Source organism: Podarcis bocagei, assembly GCF_964188305.1.
Source record: "Podarcis bocagei genome assembly, chromosome: 2".
Lineage (NCBI taxonomy): Eukaryota > Metazoa > Chordata > Lepidosauria > Squamata > Lacertidae > Podarcis > Podarcis bocagei.
The window spans coordinates 113,513,714-113,531,991 of NC_138126.1; the positions used below are offsets into that span (position 1 = coordinate 113,513,714).

Sequence of the window (18,278 nt, forward strand, 5' to 3'; positions counted from 1 at the left end):
CTTTGCCTGACCTACCTCACAAGGGTGAAATGGAACGTGGGAGAAGTTTGTACTCTACTTTGACCTCCTTGGAGGAAAGGTAAAGGTAAAGGGACCCCTGACTATTAGGTCCAGTCGTGAACGACTCTGGGGTTGTGGCGCTCATCTTGCTTTACTGGCCGGCGTACAGCTTCCGGGTCATGTGGCCAGCATGACTAAGCCACTTCTGGCAAACCAGAGCAGCGCACGGAAATGCCGTTTACCTTCCCGCCAGAGCAGTACCTATTTATCTACTTGCACTTTGACATGCTTTCAAACTGCTAGGTTGGCAGGAGCAGGGACCGAGCAATGGGAGCTCACCCCGTCATGGGGATTCAAACCGCTGACCTTCTGATCAGCAAGCCCTAGGCTCTGTGGCTTAACCCACAGCGCTACCCACGTCCCCCTTGGAGGAAAAGCGGGGTGTAAATGCAACGGGTAAATACAGTGGTACCTCGGGTTACATACGCTTCAGGTTACATACGCGTCAGGTTACAGACTCTGCTAACCCAGAAATAGTGCTTCAGGTTAAGAACTTTGCTTCAGGGTGAGAACAGAAATCGTGCTCCGGTGGCGCGGCAGGAGGCCCCATTAGCTAAAGTGGTGCTTCAGGTTAAGAACAGTTTCAGGTTAAGAACAGACCTCCGGAACGAATTAAGTACTTAACCCGAGGTACCACTGTAAACACTGCTGCTTTTAAGCCATTTCTTTCTGCCCTGCTTCGCTTCCGGTATCAAAGCTGTACTCAGAGGAAACTGGCCCCATGTCACCTAGTGAGTTTCATTGCTAGCAGGGAATTGCAGTGCACTGCAGGCTTATAGTGGTACCTCGGGTTAAGTACTCTGATTCGTTCCAGAGGTCCATTCTTAACCTGAAACTGTTCTTAACCTGATGTACCACTTTAGCTAATGGGGCCTCCCGCTGCCACCACGCTGCTGGAGCACAAATTCTGTTCTCATCCTGAAGCAAAGTTCTTAACCCGAGGTACTATTTATGGGTTAGTGGAGTCTGTAACCTGAAGCGTCTGTAACCTGAAGCACCTGTAACCCGAGGTACCACTATATATGTAACCTGAGCATTCTCTCCCCCCCCCCCCCCGATTTTGAATCAGTGCACATTTCAAATGCAGTTAGCCTGGACTTCTCCTGTAGCAGAGGCACCATCTTCTTAATGGGATTGAGGGGGTCCATGCATGGCGTTGTGGGAAGCCATGACGCTGTGCGCACAATGCCTTGATATTGCGTGAGCCAGGGGCCAAAAACTGCATCAGCCCTTGGAGTTGGCGCTCCTGTGTGGGCACCTCTGCTGCCCTGGTCGCCCTTACCAGCAGCCCGGCTGCCTTTCAGCAGCCTTCCATTATGTCAAGGCTTCGGGGAATCCTATCCCTCCTCTGGTGGCAGCCAAAAAAAGCAGATAAATACAAAGAGTCCTTACCACATAATTTATTCAGTATTCAGAGAGAGAGAGAGAGAATGTAGTCTCTATTCAATGATGGCCTTGCTCCAAGTAAAGTCACACCCGCATACGTCTCCCTTATTTGACATCACTTCTGCGCCGGTTGATCTGAGCTTTCTGCCACTGAGCTTTTTCTTCTAATACCCTCAATGCCTGTCTGGTCTTAGAAAGGGGGTCAGGAATACTTTCCAAGGACACTGAGTCTGTCAGCTATCTCTCCCCTGGTGCTTCTTCTTCCTGCTGTTCCAAGATTTCCCAGCTTCTGCCATCTGCAGCCTCTGAAATATGACCTTCTGCAAACCGCTGTTCTAAATCTATACTGCCCTCCTGGAGGGTTGAGGAGAAGGGGGAGGCGGCCCCCACCATTCCTCTTCAGTCCTGTCCCTGACACATAGGTGGGCACAGAGCTCTGGCTGGCTGGCTGGCTGGCTGCCCGGCAGCAGCAGTCCCCAAAAGCCAGAGGCGACCCGGAACTCCCCAGCCCATGGCATAGTGGATGTTTCTTGGAAGGCAAAACTGGAGGCCTGCAGCCCCGCCAAGCCCACGCTCCACCTTACCTACCTCCCCATTGGCACTGCTAACTCTGGGCTTGCAGAGCCCACAGGAAAAGAATCCTTGCAAGGAGTCAGAGGGCAGAGCTGAACACTCCAGAATGGGGGGTTGGCATTGGTGTAACCTGTCCTGTAGCCGTCTTTCTTGAAGCAGCTGCAGGCAGGGCTCAGTGTCATTCCTTGTACCAGAAACATCTTTTTCTTTTGTTATTGTTTTTTTATTTTTTAAAATAAATAAATAAATAGTTACAGGGAACCAGGCAGAGGGCCTTCTCGGTAGTGGTGCCCTCCCTGTGGAACGCCCTCCCACCAGAAGTCAAAGAGAACAACAACTACCAGACTTTTAGAAGACATCTGAAGGCAGCCCTGTTTAGGGAAGCTTTTAATATTTGATGTATCACAGTATTTTAATATTCTTTTGGAAGCCGCCCAGAGTGGCTGGGGAAGCCCAGCCAGATGGGCGGGGTATAAATAATAATAATAATAATATATTATTATTATTATTATTATTATTATTATTATTATTATTATTATTATTATTATTATTATTAAATCCTCCAAGCTGAGGAATAGTGTTTTTGTAACTCAACAAGGTACACACCACACCGTTTGAGGGTTTTTTAGTTATTATTATGTATTTTGTGTTTCTAATCCTGTTTTTATCCTGTATTTTTATGGTGTGAAGAGCAGCGTACAAATTTAATTTAATAATAGTAATAATAATAATAATAGTAATAGTAATAGTAATAATGGGCCCTTGGTGGGATCTTAAAAAAAGTATTGGATCACTGTCCTTGCTTTAGTTTTCTAGATTTTGTGTATTTTTTTGTAAATGTTTACCATATTTCATTTCGCGTGAGATTGTGTGGAAAAGGTAAATAAACAAATGGAGACAACTGACACGTATTTGTGGCCAAAAATGCATCAAATCATAACAGAAAGGAAGACAGTTATTTGTATTTCACCTGGAGGGATGTAGAGAGGGGACTTTTAAATACAGCCACTAGGGGGAGGTCCTCATTCATTTAAACTGAGGAAGGAAAGACAGAGGAAATGCAATTCCAAAATCCTTAATAGGACAGGTGGGAAGCCATGTAACACCAGCTCAAGACCATTGGTCTATCTGCCTCATGGTCTTGTGGTATTGGCTGGCGTGGTGTTTCTCAAAAGTGAGATGTTGGGGACTGAACCTGCATGTAAAGTGGATTCCATATTGCTGAGCCCCAGCCCTTCTTTGAAACTTTTGGCAAGGAAAACCTTTTGCCAACCAAAACATCACAAAATTGCATGCAAGCTTTCGAGCTCTCCAGAACTCTTCAGCAGGCTAGACAGGAATCAAAGCAAGGACAAATAACGCCATGAAGGTTACAGCCTCTAGGTGTAATATAAAAGGTAAAGGACCCCTGGATGGTAAAGTCCAGTCAAAGGTGACTATGGGGTTGCAGTGCTCATCTTGCTTTCAGGCTGAGGGAGCCAGTGTTTGTCCGCAGACAGCTTTCCGGGGCATGGGGCCAGCAGGACTAAACTGCTTCTGGCACCGTGACGGAAACCAGAGTGCATGGAAATGCCGTTTACCTTCCCACCGCAGTGGTACCTATTTATCTACTTGCACTGGTGTGCTTTTGAACTGCTAGGCTCACAGGAGCTGGGACAAAGCAATGGGAGGAGGCAGCAGTGTGTGTGTGTGTTGGTGAGATAGACCCTATGCCCACAAACAAACAAGACAATTGGTGCTGTTTGGGCTCAGTTGAAGTTTGGCAGTGTTTTCTAGGGAATGGTGATGCTTCTCAGGCCCTGTGCCTGCCTGCTAGCTGTAAAATCAGCTGCAACAAGAAATCCCAGATGCCACTGTTCTTCTGTTGGGAAAGAGAGGGGCAAATCAATACTGCTCAGGCCTTCTGCTGAGTAGCAGGGTTGCATCCAACAGAGTAACTAGTTTTCTTTTCTCTGCAAGTCATTTTAGCTCCTCTTAAGGCCCGCAAACATGCTCCAGCAATGAGGTTTGGGAACCCATTCCTAGCATGCCAGATCCCAGCGTTTATCTCATAATTGTTACTCAAAGTTGTACAACGCAAAGTCGCCACCAATAAACACACTCACGCAGCCGTTCTCAGATTACCCAGTTGCCCTCAATTGGTTTTGGACACTAACAACTTTGCAATCAGGGAAGGCGTTTTCCACTAGGTAGAAGCTGAGCAGCAGCACCATCGATTCTGAAGTTAAGGGAACGCTCTGCCAAACAGACAATTGTTTTAGCAGCTTATGCTGTGGGCACACAGGGTTGCATGGAGCAAAATTGTACCATTTGTGCAAGGTTTTCTGCTGGCGCAACAGAACTTCCCCTCCTCCCTCTTACCCCTCAAATCTGTTCCTGGGCTTCTCTCAACCACCTGGGGCAGATTTTTGGGAGGCAAAGAACGATGATGATGCCTACCTTTGATGGCAAAAACTCCATGACAGAAATCTTTGAAGTTGATCTTGCCTAGATCGTTAGGATCCAAGTATTTGGCAAATTTTTCCACCTAAAACAAATAAATAAAATAAAGAAAGTATTAGAGAATATGCAACACTTACAACAGCTTAGCACATCCTAAGGATGATTCAACTCTTGTCTTGGTCTCACCCGAAAAGGAGGAGTCCAGAGGGAACAGAATGCGAATTCAAAACATTTTCAATCAAACAATCTTTAATATGGTCCAGAGACCCAACAAATCATTACAAAGCAATGCACAATTCAGACAGCCTACCTCCAGGTTGGGATGCGGGTGGCGCTGTGGGTTAAACCACAGAGCCTAGGACTTGCCGATCAGAAGGTCAGTGGTTCGAATCCCCACAACAGGGTGAGCTCCCGTTGCTCAGTCCCTGCTCCTGCCAACCTAGCAGTTTGAAAGCACGTCAAAGTGCAAGTAGATAAATAGGTACTGCTGTGGCGGGAAGGTAAATGGCATTTCTGTGCACTGCTCTGGTTCGCCAGAAGCGGCTTAGTCATGCTGGCCACATGACCCGGAAGCTGTACGCCGGCTCCCTCGGCCAATAAAGCAAGATGAGCGCCGCAACCCCAAAGTCGGCCACAACTGGACCTAATGGTTAGGGGGTCCCTTTACCTTTTACCTCCAGGTTAAACAAACATTTTGTTCAGACTTAAAGATAGGGATCATTGGTTCTTGCAACCACCGATAAAAACTTCGCCACTGCTAATGTTCTAGACTTTGTCCGGTCTTCCAATAGGAACCTGACATAGTGAGCCTCTGATTTTCCTGGGAAAGGTACCATCAAGGGTAAGATCAGTTCAGCCCTGGCTTACTCGTATCTCACACAGTGCAGAAAAATATGTTTTATAGAATTGATGTCTTGAGCACACGAGCAAAGTCTGTCCTGGTAGGGAACTCCTCTCAACCTGCCATCCAGCACTGCAGAAGGAAAGACGTTTAGTCTGGCTTTGGTGAAAAGCCTTCAATAATTTGGTACTGTCAGGTTTTTAATGTAAGGTGTTAACTTAAAGACATGCCCATATTGTACTCCTACTGCCAACAGACTACAGACTGCGTGTGACTGAGATCGCAAGTCACTGTGTATATTATCCCATAATCTTTGCTTTAATGTCTTTAGGGTGCCTTCATAACCCAGGTAATAAAAAACATTTTAACCTGGCATCATTTGTTCATGCTGGCATGTTTTGCCGCTTACTTAATGAAGTGGCTCTGAGAGAAACGAATGAATGGAGAGAATGAAATATTATGGCTGATCTTGGTTGGGAGTGGTCTGGATAGGAGGAGAGAGCACCCTCTCACGTTATGTTTGATCTCTTGGTTAAAATGAAAGCTTCAGGGCAGGTGCACCAACTCTATGGGGCTGAGGCCTCTACAGACACCCCCCCCCCGAATGTCCGCTGGGATAATAATAATAATAATAATAATAATAATAATAATAATAATAATAAATTTTATTTATACCCCAGCCAAGACCATGCTCAGGGCGGCTAACAACCAATAATAAAAACAAGTTGATTAAAATACAACTTTAAAAATAAGATTAAAATACAGCATTAAAACATTAAGATGCAGCCTCTTCAGAGGAGGAGAAGGAAAAAAGAAAGAGGGGGAGGGAATCAAATTGATTCTAAGCCAAAGGCCAAGCGGAACAACTCTGTCTTACAGGCCCTACGGAAAGAAATCAGATCCCGCAGGGCCCTAGTCTCATGAGACAGAGCGTTCCACCAGGCCGGAGCCAGAGTTGAAAAAGCCCTGGCTCTGGTTGAGGCTAATCTAACTTCCTTAAGGCCTGGGACCTCTGGGGTGTTGCTATTTATGGACCTTAAGGTCCTCCGTGGGGCATACCGGGAGAGGCGGTCCCGTAGGTATGAGGGTCCTAGGCCAATCTTGAGGGGGCAGAAGAGGCCTGGCAGGAAGTCACTCTGGGCTGCGCAGCAACAGAAGATGCTGCGTGCGAATGTCACATTGGGAGAAGACCTGGTCTGCCTCTCCTGATGCGACAGTCGTTACCTTTATAAAGGTAAAATTTACATTCATTGCTTTGCCCCACTTTTGCCTTGGTCACCACCCAGGAAACATTCCTCAAGAGAGAACGCAGCCCTCGGGCTGAAAAGGTGCAATTTAACAGCATGACGATAACGTTGAGAAGGGGCCGCAAGTCCTGTGAACAAACAGCTTCACCTGCAGATACTGGACCATATAGCCTTGCTATGAAGCTTCTTTTGGGGATGGGGCCAGCCTTTCTCAACCTGTGGGTCCCCAGATGTTGTTGAACTACAACTCCCATCACCCCTAGCTAGCAAAGCCAGAGCTCAGGGATGATGGGAGTTGTAGTCCAACAACATCTGGGGACCCACAGGTTGAGAACTGCTGGTCTAGGCCCTGTGTCATTACTGAAAGGCCCACATCTTGTGACAAAGAACAGTGTGTAAAGAACACACTAAAGAACAGTGTGTAAAGGAGGGCCAATAGGAAATTTCCACTGAAAACAGGGATCCTCAGCTGAAAATAATAATGAAAACATCACAAGTTGTAATGGCACGGAACTGCCTCCCACCCCTGAGGTTCTGAAAGGAAGAACCGTGGGCATGAACATTTCACACAGAGCAAGAAGCCAAGCTTAAGGCATAGGCAGCTGCTGAATACAGACATGACCTAGATTCTCAGTTTTTCAGTTTTAAAAATGTGAGCAAAACCACCACACACTTTTTTAAAAAAAAACACCAGCCCTCAGATAAAGCAATGAGGAGGAGTGCTTTGCACATTCGTTTTCCTGGAGTCTTAATCTGGACAGGGGATTGAGATACTGCTCAAGTCTGGTATGGTCATTGGGCATGATGCCCTTCCTGATGACTTTATGGTAAACCCCTTCAGCAAAAGAATCACAGAAATATCGAAGAAATGGAATGTTTTCAATCCCTGTGGCTGGCGCATTGAGCATTTGATGGGAGGCAGTTATGATCATCTAGATACACGGCCGAGTAAGACACACACTGCAGCAGTGTGTAGCAATTATGCTGTTAGATACGAATAGTGCCAGAGGCAAGAGATGAGCAATGCTTTCCTGGATCAGACCATTGCAATGTCCAATGGGGAGGGAGGAATCATTAGTGTCGTTTGGCACAGACAAGGTTGCATTTTATGTGACACCCCCCCAAAAAAAAGCTCCCAAGCAGGATAGCTTGCATTTGGCAGCAAACGTGAACAGCAGTCAATGCAAACCCTCCTGCAACTTCAATGCAAACTCTTTGGTAACTTCACAGATAAGAATGAATGAATAGTTGATATATTTATAGTCCTTTTATTACAGCATCATGTTGCAAGCACACAGCTCACCACACAAAGGGCAGTTGGCTACTCTAAATCCTCCTTCTGACTTCTGCAGCATTTTAGGTGCCAATGGGAAGTTTCTCCCTCCCTCTGGCTCCTTTGCTCTCTGATACATTCGGACCTCCGAGTCCATGGAGGGGGAAAGTCACCCCCACTCTCAAGTGACATCTCGGCTAGATGCTCCCTCCCTTCTGGCTCCCTTGTCATTATCTCGAAACTGGGTAACTCCTCCCTAAGCTGTTCAGCTTCTGCCTCTCTCTCTCTGCTTCTGAACACGCTGTGGACAAGGGGGGGGGGCGACTCTTCCCCCTCCAGCTCTCCATCGGAGAGAAGATGGTCTGCCGCAGAATGCATTCCCCAGTCCTCGTCTTCAGACCATTCCCTGACAACCCAAACATAGCACTAATATTTAGCTCATATTCCTTCAGAATGTGACACAGCAACAAGACAACAACAATAATCCACCAACAGCATACAAATCAGTATGGCTAACCTGATCCAAAACACCCACCCACCCCACTCACACACAAAAACAAAGATCACCACAGCCAATCACAAACAAACAACCACACCCTAGGCCAACCCCAACCTCTCTCACCACCAAAGAAACACAAGTGAACAGCACAAGCAACGCTGACACCAAACCCTACATACATTAAGCATAACAGAAACATCGCCACCCACCCCCACCCATCTTCCCTCCCTCCACCCCTTCCTTCCCCCCTTTTCCCCTCCCCCTAATGTCTCAACAAATGAAAGGGATTTGTAAAAATCATAGAATCATAGAATCATAGAGTTGGAAGAGACCACAAGGGCCTTCGAGTCCAACCCCCTGCCAAGCAGGAAACACCATCAGAGCACTCCTGACATATGGTTGTCAAGCCTCTGCTTAAAGACCTCCAAAGAAGGAGACTCCACCACACTCCTTGGCAGCAAATTCCACTGTCGAACAGCTCTTACTGTCAGGAAGTTCTTCCTAATGTTTAGGTGGAATCTTCTTTCTTGTACCAAGGATGAAGAAGTTAAACCAGTAATGCTACAATGGGCAAGGGATTTTGGATATAATATACAACTCTCTGCATGGGAGAAGTTATGGAAATGTTACATGGAAAAAATATGAGAGACATTACACTTACTTCTGTAAAACAAGAAAATCTTTAATAAAAAAAAACTTTTAAAAAAAGAAGAAAATAAAGAATGTGAATGTGACACAGCATGTGCCTCTGTGTGTGAAATTTATGGCCATTAGTCTCATAGCAGAACACAATTCCAATTCAGCACCATGGACAGCGGTCAGTTTAAAAGAATTTGTCAGGTCATGCACCAAGTGCAAGCATTCTGTACCAGCGACCCAGCGATCCTTTTTTTAAAAAATTAAAAACTTCGGCTCTGGATCCATTCGAGTCTGGCTTCCGCGCTGGTCATGGGACCGAGACGGCTCTGGTTGCCCTAACATATGATCTTCGTAGACAGCTGGATCGAGGCGGGTCGGGGCTGCTGATTCTTCTAGATCTGTCAGCAGCTTTCGACATGGTCGATCACGAACTCCTGGACCACCGCCTTGCCGACGTGGGGATCCAGGGCACAGTCCTTCAATGGCTGCGCTCGTTTCTCTCTGGTCGGGGACAGAGGGTGGCGCTTGGGGGGGAAGTGTCATCGCGCCACTCCTTGGTGTGTGGAGTACCTCAGGGTGCGATACTCTCCCCGATGCTTTTCAACATCTTTATGCGCCCCCTCGCCCAGCTTGTCCGGAGTTTTGGGCTGGGTTGCCATCAGTATGCTGATGACACCCAACTCTATCTGTTGATGGATGGCCATCCTGACTCGGTCCCAGACACACTGACCAGATGTTTGGAAGCTGTGGCTGGATGGTTACCTGGGAGCCGGTTGAAGCTAAATCCTTCGAAGACAGAGGTCCTGTGGCTGGGATGGGACGATATGGGATTGGGGGGGCAACTCCCATCTCTTGCGGGGGTGCAATTAGTGCCAGCACCGTCCGTTAAGAGCTTGGGTGTAATCTTCGACACCTCCCTTTCCATGGAGGTGCAGGTTGCAGCTATAACAAAGGCAGCATTTTTCCATCTCCACCAAGCTAAGCAGTTGGCTCCTTACCTCTCTCGCCCTGACCTAGCCACTGTGATCCACGCGACGGTCACCTCCAGACTGGATTATTCTAACTCACTCTGCGTGGGGCTGCCCTTGAGACTGACCCAGAAACTCCAGCGGGTGCAGAAAGCTGCAGCGAGACTCCTTACGGGGTCTTCGCTGCGAGATCACATTCACCTGGTGCTATACCAGCTGCACTGGCTCCCGGTGGAGTACAGGATCAGGTTTAAGGTGCTGGTTTTAACCTTTAAAGCCCTATACGGCCTAGGACCCTCGTACCTACGGGACCGCCTCTCCTGGTATGCCCCACAGAGAAACTTACAGTCTTCAAATAAAAACATCTTGAAGGTCCCAGGCCACAGAGAAGTTAGGCTGGCCTCAACTAGAACCAGGGCTTTTTCAGCTGTGGCTCCGATCTGGTGGAACACTCTGTCGCAAAAGACTAGGGCCCTGCAGGACTTGACATCTTTCCGCAGGGCCTGCAAGACAGAGCTGTTCCACCAGGCCTTTGGCCAGGGCACAGCCTGACTCCCTCCCTCGGCAATCTTCGCGGAGCTCTGGCCCAATGGTTGCCAGTGGCTTGATTTGAATAAATTTTTATAATGAATGATTTTAGAGTGTTGTTTGTGCTGTATTTTTGTACTGTTTTATTGTTGTTAGCCGCCCTGAGCCCGGCTTCGGCTGGGGAGGGTGGGATATAAATAAAAATTATTATTATTATTATTATTATTATTATTATTATTATTATTATTATTAAAAATAAAATAAAAAGTATAAGAGTGAATGGAGACCAACTTTCTTAGTGTCCTAGTTTTCCAATGTTCAGACGGCTTATGTTAGTGAATTATAGACATGCTTGTGCTGCAACAAAAGCAGTAAATCTCCCATGTGCAGGAAACAGCAGCAAACTGAGCAGCAGCAGCAGCAGCAGCACGTCCCTTCAGATTTATGCTCAAACTAGTTCCACTCAAACCTGGAGGGGAGCCCAAGCTGGCTGACTTTGATCTCTCTTCTACAGAACTTCAATTCACCAGGTCCCCTGTCTGCGATACTGCTCCCATTTTTCACCTGCCTGAACATATACAGGCAGAGAGAGAGAGAGAGAGAGAGAGAGAGAGAGAGAGCTTTGTGTCTATCACACCAATAGTCTTCCAGGACTCCCCTATTGGGCCATTAAGTCTGGTGTATAAAATTATCTATCTGTACTACTGCTTAAAGGTATCTTCATCAACATGGTACCCTCCAGATGTTTTGGACTATGATGCCCAGCACCAGATTTATGTATAAGCTAAACAAGCTATAGCTTAGGGCCCCACTCTTTTGGGGGGCCCCCAAAAAAATAAAGAAAAAGAAACTGGATGTACATTTCCAAAATAAGATAAAAAAGAAGTAAAATAAAACCTACATACAGAAACAGTGTTTTGTGTTGTGTAGGCTCCTATGATGTAAGTGATGGGCCCCGCCTGCTAGCCTGCTCCCTAAAATTTCACCGCTTTGCTCATTTCTATATATAGGGGGGCCTACATTCTTCTATTTATAATTATTAGTAGTTTGCACCATATATTTATGTCTATTCTTATTTCATGTTATAGCAAGTTTCTAGAGACTAGATTATGAGTCTTTGTAAATTGTGTTTCTAAAGGAAGTTTTGTTATTGCCAAATGCAAATGTGTTTGCATTATTAAGTTTGTTATGAGTCAAAAATCATTTTCAGTTATAGCTTAATAATTATTTCACTATTAATATACTTCTTAATTGTATTTCACTATTAACATACTCCTTAATTGTATTTCAGTTCAACAATTACTTTGATAAATACATATTTTGTTATGTGAAAAAATGGCTTTAGATACCTATTAGGTCCATAAATTACCATATAGCATATATTCAACACAAAAAAACAGTGACAATTTGTTGTTGACAAAGGACAGCTGGATATATAAAGGGCCCCATTACCTTCAGTAGAGTAGGGCCTCATCAGACCTAAACCCGGCCCTGATGATGCCCATCAGTCTGAGCTGACCGGAGCTGATGGGAGTTGTAGTCCCAAACTGGCTTCAAGTTACAAGCAGAAGCTCCAGTCCTGGACTTGACAACCCAATGCTTGACCTCAGCAGCAAACTCCAGCCCCCATCCCAGCTTCGTGTTACGCCACCAACCTTCTGGACTGTCGCCTCCCTGACAGCTTATTCTTGTGCCTGCAGGGTTTGTTTTCAGAGCACATATTGGCTGTGTCATACATTTCAAAAGGCTTCCCATCTGGAGCTTGGCCCCTACTCCTCCACGGGGTTTCCTTCTGCTTTTCCTCCTCCCAATGTTGAATGTATGTGACGGTGTGCTTCTGGCAAGTAGCTGGAAGTAGATTTTTTTTTGGGGGGGTCCCTCGTAAAAGAGGAGGCTGGTGGCACCCAAAGCAACACTTGCTGGTGTGTGACAACCAACCCAAATGAATTTGAAAGCACTACAGGGCAAAAGCTTCAGCAGTTTGTTCCCTTCAGTGAGTGACCCTGCCTCTTGCACCGTCGCTGCTAAGAAATGCTAGGCAGACTGCTTATTCAAGAGGAGGAAGAGAAACTGGGTTTAGGAAAAGGGAAGCGGTGAATGATGTACCGGTGGTATTTGACTCCTAGGGACATGGGTGGCGCTGTGGGTTAATAATAATAATAATAATAATAATAATAATAATAATAATAATAATAATAATTTATTATTTATACCCCGCCCATCTGGCTGGGTTTCCCCAGCCACTCTGGGCGGCTTCCAAAAGAATATTAAAATAATGTGATACATCAAACATTAAAGGCTTCCCTAAACAGGGCTGCCTTCAGATGTCTTCTAAAAGTCTGGTAGTTGTTGTTCTCTTTGACATCTGGTGGGAGGGCGTTCCACAGGGAGGGTGCCACTACTGAGAAGGCCCTCTGCCTGGTTCCCTGTAACTTGGCTTCTCACAGTGAGGGAACCGCCAGAAGGTTAAACCACAGAGCCTAGGGCTTGCCGATCAGAAGGTTGGCGGTTGCTCCGTCCCTGCTCCTGCCAACCTAGCAGTTCGAAAAGGACGTCAGAGTGCAAGTAGATAAATAGGTACCACTCCGACGGGAAGATAAACTGCATTTCTGTGTGCTGCTCTTGTTCGCCAGAAGTGGCTTAGTCATACTGGCCACATGACCCGGAAGCTGTACGCCAGCTCCCTTGGCCAATAAAGCAAGATGAGCACTGCAACCCCAGAGTTGGTCACGATTGGACCTAGTGGTCAGGGGTCCCTTTACCTTTAAGTTAGCAAAAATGTATAAAACAAGTACAAATACCTGCTGGAAATGTAAAGATAAAGAAGGTACCTTTTTATCATATGTGGTGGTCGTGTAAGGTAATAAAAGCTTTCTGGGAAATGATGTACAATGAATTGGAAAAAAATGTTTAAAATAACCAGAAGCTTTTTTAATTAGGAATTGTAGGTACCAACATTCCAAAGAAGGAGAAAAGACTTTTTATGTACACAACAACAGCCGCACGGATGCTACTAGCATGGAAAGAAGAAAGAATCCCTACCAGAGAGGAATGGCAAACTAAGCTGTTAGATTATGCCAAAATGGCAAAACAGACTGGAAAGCTCAGGAACCGAGAAGACAAAAATTTCAAGAAAGAATGGGAAAACTTTATAATTTATTTAGGAGACCACTGTAAGCAGATGCAAACATCAGCAGGATTCTAATAACACTTGCAACACTTGCAGACCTAACATATAGAATAAGAGAACAAGAAGAAGATACATTTAAAAAAGATTGGAAAATGTTTATTGAATATATGGAGGAAAATTGTGTTTATCTGAAAATGTGGGAAGCATTAAGATAAATTCAACAGTGTACGTAAGTTTTGGTGGATGTAATAATGGAATACTGTATGGTTTAGTTTATATAAAATATGCAGGGATTTATGTTGTGCAGAATGAACCATAGAAAGAGAGGAAGGGAAGTCACTGATATTTTAAGATTGCTTAAGTGAACATTCTAAAATGTAAAACAGAAATTTAATTTCAAAAATCAAACAAACAAAAAATCAATCAATCGAATGAATGAATGAATGAGTGTTTGCCTTGGGAACGTAACAGGTTGGCTGCATAACCATAGGAGCATAAGGAGAGACTGGAGGATCAGGCCAGTAGCACATCTAGCCTAGCAGCCTGATCTCACAGTGGCCAACCCCACAGTGGCCTGTGGGAAACCCCATTTAGAAGGAATGGCACAAGTAGAATCCATGTTACTCTCTCTGTATTGAGTGCCTGCCAATATTATGCCATTTGCTGAGTTACAGAACACATTCACACCTCACTTTTCTACAACTCAAATGACGCAGGTCACAAAACGCTCAACAACAACACAGCAGTAGAAGTGAATCCATAATTTCGTTATCTGTTTGGCGTCAGCGGCGTCACCCATCCTTTCTCTCTGCTTTGAAAAGAAATCACAGCTTTGCCTTCTTTTCCCCGCTCAGCAGAGCATACTAGAGACAATTAATCAGACGCCTCTGTAATAGCGAAAGGCTATGGGGCTACCAGTGTTATTTATGGTCCTGTAAAAGGTTAAGAACATCACTTGAGTAATTGGGATTCACGACACAGAACTCCTTTTGTTCCCTAAGATATATAATGTACTTGAACAAGCAGTAAGAAGCAGCTGCCAGCTAGCAAGCAGCCTTCTCAAGCTTCTGGCACTAGGAAAATCAACAACAAAAAGCAGACTTTTCACATATATTAAGACACTGGAAACTTTCTCCATCGGCATTGGAAGATGGCCGACAATAACATCTCTCCGAACCACACGAGGTAATTAAGAGGCTGCTATGGGAAGTATGCAGCCTTCCCACCCACCCCCAAGGAGATGGGGGGACTGCCTTGCCAGCGGTGGCCACAATGCACCCCCGGATTCGAAAGAAGGGGGTGCCGGTCACTTGGCACGACCCCTCGGTGAAGTCGGCTCTTCCTGACATCATCTCCAATCAGCGCCCGGGTTCGCTTTAGCTCGGAAAGATAATTGGAAACATATAATTGGAAAGAAGCTAAAGCACATACATCAGGCAAAATTCGGGAGATAAGACTGCTGATTAATGGATCTCTGTGACTGGAGCGACGGATGGGACAAATAAATCAAGTGATGAACCACCATCAAGAGACTGGTACGTTTGGAGTGAAATGGAAGGGGGGTGGAGGATAAAACTTTTCTTTGCCTTATGTGAGTATTAATAACCCTCCACCCCAGAAAGAAGTTCGTGGCATTTTATTAAGCACAAGCAGGAATTCAAGAGCTGTGTGGAGTGAATTATAGATCAAAGAGATAATTGGTAAACAAAGGAGAACGGAGGAAAGTTTTATGACGCAGTTTTAAATGGCGTCTCGCTAAGACAGGCTTGTCTAAGAAAGACGGGGGGAGGAGGACCAGGATCATTGGAATGTGAATCATGACTGGAATGCGATCTAAACCTGGCAGAGCCCTCCTGATATTCTGATATATTTGGCAAGCCTGGAGAACTAAAAGACAGACCGAGGATAAATTTTTTATGGAAGTGTGGACTGGCGTCTGTTCCTAAGTGATATGATTCTTGGAGAGTGTAAAACCCACGCAGAAGATGTTTGTTTCCAACCTGCTTGTGAAGATTATCAGAGATCGCAAAGAAAGGATTATATGATAACAACAAGAAGATGAAGAAAGTAATAAAGAGACTATCTGGACAGAACTGGATAGAACTCTTTAATTAAAACAGCAACATAAGTGATGCTTGGATCCCCATTTGGAGCTTGAAGTATGGGTACCCCCAACAAAATTTAAAAATTTGGCTGTATAATTTGAAACTAATGTGATTTGGAAATAATGTGACTTGATTGGCCTGTTAATAAAAATTATTATAAAAAAGGACTTTGCGTGAATAATCTTGGCACCTCCACTTAAAAGGATTTCAGGTAGCAAGATCATGGAAGACCTCTGCCTAAGGCAGTGTTGCCCAAACTTGGGTCTCCAGCTGCTTTTGGACTACAATTCCCATCATCCTTGACCATTGGGTCTTGCTGGCTAGGGATGATGGGACTTGTAGTCCAAAAACAGCTGGAGACCCAAGTTTGGGAAACACTGGCCTATGACTCCCATCATCCCTGAGCCATGCTAGCTGGGGCTGATGGGAGTTGAAGTGCCAGTAACATCTGAAGGACCTCCCAAGTTCCCCATCCATGTTCTAAGTCCTTAGAGAGCGGCTGCCTATCAGAGTGGCCTAAGATGAAGCCACAGCCACAGCCTGACACAATGAGTGACTCATTACTGCCCCCTTCAGACCTTCATGTATACATATGGCAAACCTATAGAGGAGGTGGGAACAAGATAACACACACACAGAGAGAGAGAGAGAGAGAGAGGAGAAGAAGAAGAAGAGGAGGAGGTGGTGGAGGAGGAGTTTGGATTTGAGAGAATGCAGGGAGAAAGTTGCAAGCAATTCTTTGGTCACAGCTGTATTGACGCAGCAATGGATATTGAAATTTTGCACTCCCCAACAATTTTGCACCTGGGGCAACTGCCCCTGTGGTACTCCCACCACTGATTGGGGGTAGTGGAGACCACCCAGTAAGTTTGGCAGCTAGGGCGAGAGTTGAAGCAAGGACTGCCCAGCTCAACACTCAGATCCTTCAAATATTAAAGCGAAACAAAGTTATAACTGATGCAGCAGAACTATCACGGGTCACTGATCAAAGGCTGACAGCGAGGCATGCAAGGAGAAGATAATTTATTGTGATCTTCAGCTGTGTCTGAAGAAGGGAACAATATGCTTTGGTTAGCCTCAGCTCAACCTGCTTTTGGCTGGGGGTTGGAATGGGGGGGGTGCATTTCTCTGCATCATCCCACATATCGCTGCAGTCTTGAGGCTAGCCGAGGTTTTAAGGGACAGCTATTGAGAGACATCTGTGTGGCCAGGCTTCCCGATGGCGCCTTTCCTCTCCGTTCAATTAATAGCAGAGAGTGGTAGATTTTGTTAACAAGCCAGCAGGAGGCCTGTAATTGATTTTGCGTAGATCTGAAGATGAAGAAGCAGACGACAAGTCAAAGGCCGAAAGAGAACCTCGCAGTGCCTTTGGGGAGCGGTTAAAAAACAGAATTACATGGACGGCTCATCAAAGAGGGTTGTGGGGGAGTCAGAGGAGGAGCTCCCCACTGAAGTCGAAAGATTCTTAAATCAATGCAAAAGATTTTGGAAGGGAGATGAAAAAAGAAATATACATCAAGGGCGCCAATGTGAATGGATCTTATAATAATAATAATTCATTATTTATACCCTGCCCATCTGGCTGAGTTTCCCCAGCCACTCTGGGCGGCTCGCAATAGAGTGTTAAAAACAATACAGCATTAAATATTAAAAACTTCCCTGAACAGGGCTGCCTTCAGATGTCTTTTAAAGATAGGATAGCTGCTTATTTCCTTCACATCTGAAGGGAGGGCATTCCACAGGGCGGGTGCCACTACCGAGAAGGCCCTCTGTCTGGTTCCCTGTAACCTCACTTCTTGCAATGAGGGAACCGCCAGAAGGCCCTTGGAGCTGGATCTCAAGTGTCCGGGCTGAATAATGCGGGTGGAGACGCTCCTTCAGGTACAGTGGTACCTCGGGTTAAGTACTTAATTCGTTCCGGAGGTCCGTTCTTAACCTGAAACTGTTCTTAACCTGAAGCACCACTTTAGCTAATGGGGCCTCCTGCTGCTACCGTGCCGCCGGAGCACAGTTTCTGTTCTCATCCTGAAGCAAAGTTCTTAACCCGAGGTACTATTTCTGGGTTAGCGGAGTCTGTAACCTGAAGTGTATGTAACCTGAAGCATATGTAACCCGAGGTACCACTGTATACAGGACCGAGGCCATTTAGCAGTAAACTGCAAGTGACAGCAGGCCTCTCTGATGGGTTAGGAAATGGAGCTGTGGGCAGGATCCAGCAGGAAGGGACAGAGAGACACTCTGAACCCAAGAGCTGGAGCTGTTGTCTCTTATTTTAGGGCTCTGCATCAAGTGTGAACACACTGTGGCCTTCCAAATGTTGCTGAACAGCCCCAGCCATTCCTAGAACAGGCAGAACTGGTTCTGTGGGGATGAAATAAATGAATTAGGGAACCCCGTAAGAAGAGATGCACATCAGTAAATACCACCTTCAGAAGCCTCCTCTGGGGTAATTGCTGTGCATAGCTGTCAACAGTCCCTTATTTGGCGGGAAAGTCCCTTATCCCAGCGCCGTGTCACGCTGCTGTCCCTTACTGATGATGTCCCTTAAACTTCCCGGGATTCAAAGGAAGCAGCTCCTCTCCTTCCC

General features: G+C 45.8%; 1 protein-coding gene across 4 annotated transcripts in view; it reads right to left on the bottom strand.

Annotated features, from left to right (window-relative positions):
- Window positions 1-18,278, bottom strand: part of RAB11FIP4 (RAB11 family interacting protein 4) — a 239,220-nt gene that overhangs the window by 161,037 nt on the left and 59,905 nt on the right. For all 4 annotated transcript variants that reach the window (XR_014004695.1, XM_081181359.1, XM_081181361.1 and 1 more), the window contains exon 2: window positions 4,459-4,546. Coding sequence is in view for 3 of the 4 variants with exons in the window: in XM_081181359.1 (XP_081037485.1) it covers window positions 4,459-4,546 (88 nt within the window). In the remaining variant the exon portion in view is untranslated. The remainder of the gene's footprint in view (window positions 1-4,458; window positions 4,547-18,278) is intronic.